We start from the raw sequence: 5,019 nt of genomic DNA, 5'->3' as shown, positions 1-5,019 counted from the left end.
CTAGCTCCCGGCCTCCCAGCGCAGCCCGGCCCGTCTGTCCTGGCCCCCAGCCCATCCCCTCTCTCCTCTGTCCTGCCCCCAGCCCATCCCGTCTCTCCTCTGTCCTAGCCCCCAGCCCATCCCGTCTCTCCTCTGTCCTGGCCCCCAGCCCATCCCGTCTCTCCTCTGTCCTAGCCCCCAGCCCATCCCGTCTCTCCTCTGTCCTGGCCCCCAGCCCATCCCGTCTCTCCTCTGTCCTAGCCCCCAGCCCATCCCGTCTCTCCTCTCTCCTCGCCCGGTCCAGCCCATCCCGTCTCTCCTCTCTCCTAACCCCCAGCCCATCCCCTCTCTCCTCTGTCCTGCCCCCAGCCCATCCCGTCTCTCCTCTGTCCTGGCCCCCAGCCCATCCCGTCTCTCCTCTCTCCTAGCCCAGTCCAGCCCATCCCCTCTCCCCTCTGTCCTGGCCCCCAGCCCATCCCGTCTCTCCTCCGTCCTCGCCCGGTCCGGCCCATCCCGTCTCTCCTCTCTCCTCGCCCGGTCCGGCCCATCCCCTCTCTCCTAACCCTCAGCCCCTCTCCCCCCCCCCCCCCCCCCCCCCCCCCCCCCCCCCCCCCCCCCCGCCCCGCCAAGCCGCTCGGCCTAGCGGTCGGAGGAGGCCGGGCCGAGGCCGGCCGCGGGCCATGGCCTCTCGCCGTCCCGGGCCCGGGCGCGCCCGCGGCCGGCCCGGGGCCGCTGGCCGCCCCGGCCCCCCGGGCCCCCCCGGCCGGGCCCGGGGGGCGTCCTCCCCAGCGCCGGGCCCCGACGGCTCCCTAGGCGATGGAGCCGGCGGGCTCCGCCTGCAACGCGACGGCGGGCGGCTGCGGGCCGGGCCCGACCCCGGCCCCGGCCCCGGCCCCGGCCCCGGCCCCGGCCCCGGCCGGGCCCTACCAGGACGCCCTGGGGCTGCCGGGCAAGGCCCTGCTGGCCGCCCTGCTGGCCCTGCTGACCCTGGCCACCCTGCTGGCCAACGCCTTCGTCATCGCCGCCGTCCGCCGGACGCGCAAGCTGCGCAGCCCGGCCAACTACCTGATCGCCTCCCTGGCCGCCACCGACCTGCTGGTGGCCCTCCTGGTCATGCCCGTCAGCACGGCCTACACCGTCACCGGCCGCTGGACCTTCGGCCAGGGCGTGTGCGACTTCTGGCTGCTGTCGGACATCACCTGCTGCACGGCCTCCATCCTGCACCTGTGCGCCATCGCGCTGGACCGCTACTGGGCCATCACCGACGCCGTGGACTACTCGGCGCGCCGGACCCCTCGCCGGGCGGCCGTCATGGTGGCCCTGGTGTGGGGCCTGTCGGTGGCCATCTCCCTGCCGCCCCTGTTCTGGCGCCAGGCCCGGGCCGGCCCGGGCTCGGCCTGCGCCGTCAACACCGACCACATCCTCTACACCGTCTACTCCACCGTGGGCGCCTTCTACCTGCCCACGCTGCTGCTCGTCGCGCTGTACGGGCGCATCTACGCCGAGGCCCGCTCGCGCATCCAAAAGCAGGCGCCGGGCCCCGCCGCCCGCGGTCCCCCCCGCCGGCAAGCGGCTGAGCCGCGCCCAGCTGCCGGCCCCGCCGGCCCCGCCGGCCTCCGCCGTCCGCGTCCGCCTCTCCGACGCGCTCCTGGAGAAGAGGCGGCTGGCGGCGGCCAGGGAGCGCAGGGCCACCCAGACCCTGGGCGTCATCCTGGGCGCCTTCATCGGCTGCTGGCTGCCCTTCTTCATCCTCTCCCTGCTGCTGCCCATCTGCAGGGAGGCCTGCCCCTTCCCCGCCGCCGCCTTCGACTTCTTCACCTGGCTGGGCTACCTCAACTCGCTCGTCAACCCGCTCATCTACACCCTGTCCAACGACGACTTCCGCCAGGCCTTCCAGAAGCTGGGCCGCGGGCCGGGCCCGGCCCGCGCCCGCTGCCCCGCCTGCCCCTGCCCGCCCTGAGCCCGCCCTGGGCCCGCCTCGGACCGGGCCGCTCCGGACCCGTGCGCCTCGGACCCGTCAGCCCCGGACCCGTGCGCCTCGGACCCGTCAGCCCCGGACCCGTGAGCCTCGGACCCGTCAGCCCCGGACCCGTGCGCCTCGAACTGTGCGCTCCGGACCCGTGCGCCCTGGGCCCGTGCGTCCCGCATCCGTGCGCCTCGGACCCTTGCGCCCCGGACCCGTGCTCCTCGGACCCGTGCGCCCCGGACCCGTGCGCCTCGGACCCGTGCGCCTCGGACCCGTGCGCCCCGGACCCGTGCGCCCCGGACCCGTGAGCCCCGGACCCTTGCGCCTCGAACTGTGCGCTCCGGACCCGTGCGCCCCGGACCCGTGCGCTCCGGACCCGGGCCCCTCGGACCCGCGGGCCCGGGATCCGCGCTCCTCGGACACCCGTGCGCTCCGGACCCGTGCTCTTCGGATCCGGGCGCCCCTGGCCCCGGGCGCCCCGGGCCCGTGCGGTGCCGACCTGTGCGCTGAGGAGCGGGGGGTCGGGGGCGGCATCGCGCACCCTGGCCCCGTGCGCCCCTGGCTCCGTGTGACCCGGCCCCGTGCGGCCAGGCCCGGGGAGCCCCAGAACCGTGCGCCCCGGACTTGTGCGCCCCGACCCCGTGCTCTCCGGTCCCCTGCGCCCCCCGCCCCGGGACCCGGAGAGCTCCGTGGGTCGGTGCGGTCCTGCCCTGGGCGAGGGGAGACGGTGCCCCCCCCCCCCCCCACTCCGGGACAGAGGCGCTGGCGGCGACGCCCCCCCCCCCCCCGCTCCCCACCCCCCGGGTCCCCTCCGACGGGCCGAGCCATCTCCACGCGCGGTCAGCGCCGTGCCCACCCACTCCGGACCCGGCCTCCCCCAGAAGGGGCCATCTGGGGTCTCCGGGACCCACCCGACGCCGCCCTCGGCGCGGCGGCGGGGTGAGCCCCGCGAGGTTACTCGCCCCGAGGGAGAGAAGGAGACTTCGGTTCACTTGCCCTGCCCCGAGGGGGTTGGGGGGGGTGGGGGGGTGTAGCCTCCCACCCTCGGTCGCCCAAGGTCATCCCGAGCCGTGGCTCTTCCACCCCCGACTGGCGGGTTGCGGCTGCTCCTCGGCAGAAAAGTCCGCACACCCACCCACGGACACGCACCTTCTGCGTGCGCCGGCTTTTCTCCTGGAACGTTCCCACCCGGAGCCGCAACAGCCGGGATCGAGGCTCGGAGGCGAAAATGGACCCGACGGCTTTCGCTGAAAATACACCCGAACCGACGAGAGGCTTCGGCCGGCTCTTCCCGAGGTTTCCCTCTGGGATTTCTCTCTAACTTCCCGGTTGGGGGGCAGTGGTCCGAGGGGCGGGTAGTCCGCGACGGGTCGAACGGCTGGCTGCGCTCCGCCGGGGAGGTGGGGGGGTCGGGTCGGGAGAGAGGGAAGAGGCCCGGGGTCTCCCGGGAGGCTCCCGATTCTTCCCCCGAATCCTACACGGGACGGAGAGTGGCGAGGAGGGTACCGGTCGCGAACCGGATTCCTTGTCGCCCTTCAGGGGACGGAAGGGCGAACGTGGGCCTTCCCCTGGCTCTATCCAGACCGCGGTTACCATCTCCCCGGGCCGGTTACGGTACGTGTCCTCCCCCCGGGCCCGGCCGCGCGCCCTCACGCGCGCCGATTCCCGATCCCTCGTCCGTCTAGAGATCGGCCGTGTAGATTCCCCGATCCTAAAAAGGGTCCCGCGCGGCCCCGGACCCGTCGCGGGTTCCCAGACGGCCCCGTCGCCGCGGAGGCGAACGGTTAAGATTCTGGATGCGCCTTCGAATGAAATGCTACCTTGTTCACCTACGGTTTATCCTAGTTCCGCCTTGGCGTCGAGAGGAGTTCCGGGTCGTTCCGGCAGAAAAGTCCGGTGCTTATTTGGCCCGGTTCGCTGGGTCAGGATCGCCTGTGGCGTTCCTCCTCTCCACAGACACGTAATGGAAAATGCGATCGGCAAAAGATAACGTTAAATAAAAGTCTTTACCGAGTTCTAAAGAGTGCTCGATCGCAACCGTGCCGCCGGCCGGCGGCCTTGACCGTTCGGCGCCGAGTTCAGCCCCTCGCCGGAGCCTCTGGGAAGGGGTCATCCATGAGGACGATGCCGCCGGCTACGCCCGGAAACTCGTCTCCGGGCGGACGGGTTCGATCTTCCTTTTGGGCCCGCGTGATGCGGTCTGCTCTCCCGGATGACTCCAGCCGCCGGAATAGCAACCGACGCGGCGCGGCGTGGCGGGAAGCGGCACGGCGTCGCGGAGAGAGCACGGGCCTGGGGCGTGGGTTCTGATCCCGGCTCCGCCGCCTGTCTGCTGCGTGACCTTGGGCAGATCGCTTCGCTTCTCTGGGCCTCGGTCAACTCCTCCGTAAAATGGGGGGCTGAGACTGAGCCCCACGTGGGACAGGGACCGCGTCCAACTCGACCGGCTCGTATCCCACCCGACCCCGGGGCTCGGTACGGTGCCTGGCACGTGCGGTCGGCGCTTGACCGATACCATCGTTTCTCTTCTTCCAAAAGTCACGTCTCGTACTTGGCCTCGTGGGAAGAGGACGGGCCCGGGAGTCCCAAGACCTGGGTTCTGATTCCGCTCGGCCGCTTGTCCGCCGGCCGATCTCGGGCGGGTCGCTACGCTTGCCTCGGCGACCTCGTCTGGGGAACGGGGAGGAAGAGTGCGAGCTCCACGTCGGCCGGGGACCGCGGCGAACCTGATTGACTCGTCTCTCCTCCGGCGCCCGATACGGCGTCTGGCCCGTGGTGAGCGCTTAAACCGACGCGCTTTAAATGTGCCGTGAGCCCCTCTGTGGGCGGGGAACGCGTCTCCCGACCGGGTTATGTAGTACTCACCCAAGCGCTTAGTACAGCGTGCCGCACACGGCAAGCGCTCGACGGATGCCGTCGACTGACTCGTCGCGTGCGGCGAGCGACCGGCGTTCGGATTGTTGCGGGCACGGATAGCGGACGGGCAAGCAGGAGCCCGCTATGGAAAGGGAGGAAATCTTCTTTACCCGAAAATTCCACCGTCGGATATCGCACGACAGCGGTCTCCGTCAACC

At 72.2% G+C, this 5,019-nt stretch overlaps 1 protein-coding gene across 1 annotated transcript; it reads left to right on the top strand.

Annotated features, from left to right (window-relative positions):
* Positions 1-882: 882 nt before the first annotated feature.
* HTR1B (5-hydroxytryptamine receptor 1B) lies at positions 883-2,011 on the top strand (the record flags this gene model as incomplete). Its single annotated transcript, XM_029047684.1, is given in 2 exon segments — positions 883-1,536; positions 1,538-2,011. Coding segments are annotated over 2 exon segments (1,056 nt in total), but the record flags the coding sequence as incomplete, so codon positions are not given.
* Between the last annotated feature and the right edge of the window lie 3,008 nt (positions 2,012-5,019).

Source organism: Ornithorhynchus anatinus, chromosome 19, assembly GCF_004115215.2.
Source record: "Ornithorhynchus anatinus isolate Pmale09 chromosome 19, mOrnAna1.pri.v4, whole genome shotgun sequence".
NCBI lineage: Eukaryota > Metazoa > Chordata > Mammalia > Monotremata > Ornithorhynchidae > Ornithorhynchus > Ornithorhynchus anatinus.
The sequence above is the reverse complement of the archived record's forward strand: the minus strand, read 5'-3'. Positions and strand labels throughout refer to the sequence as shown.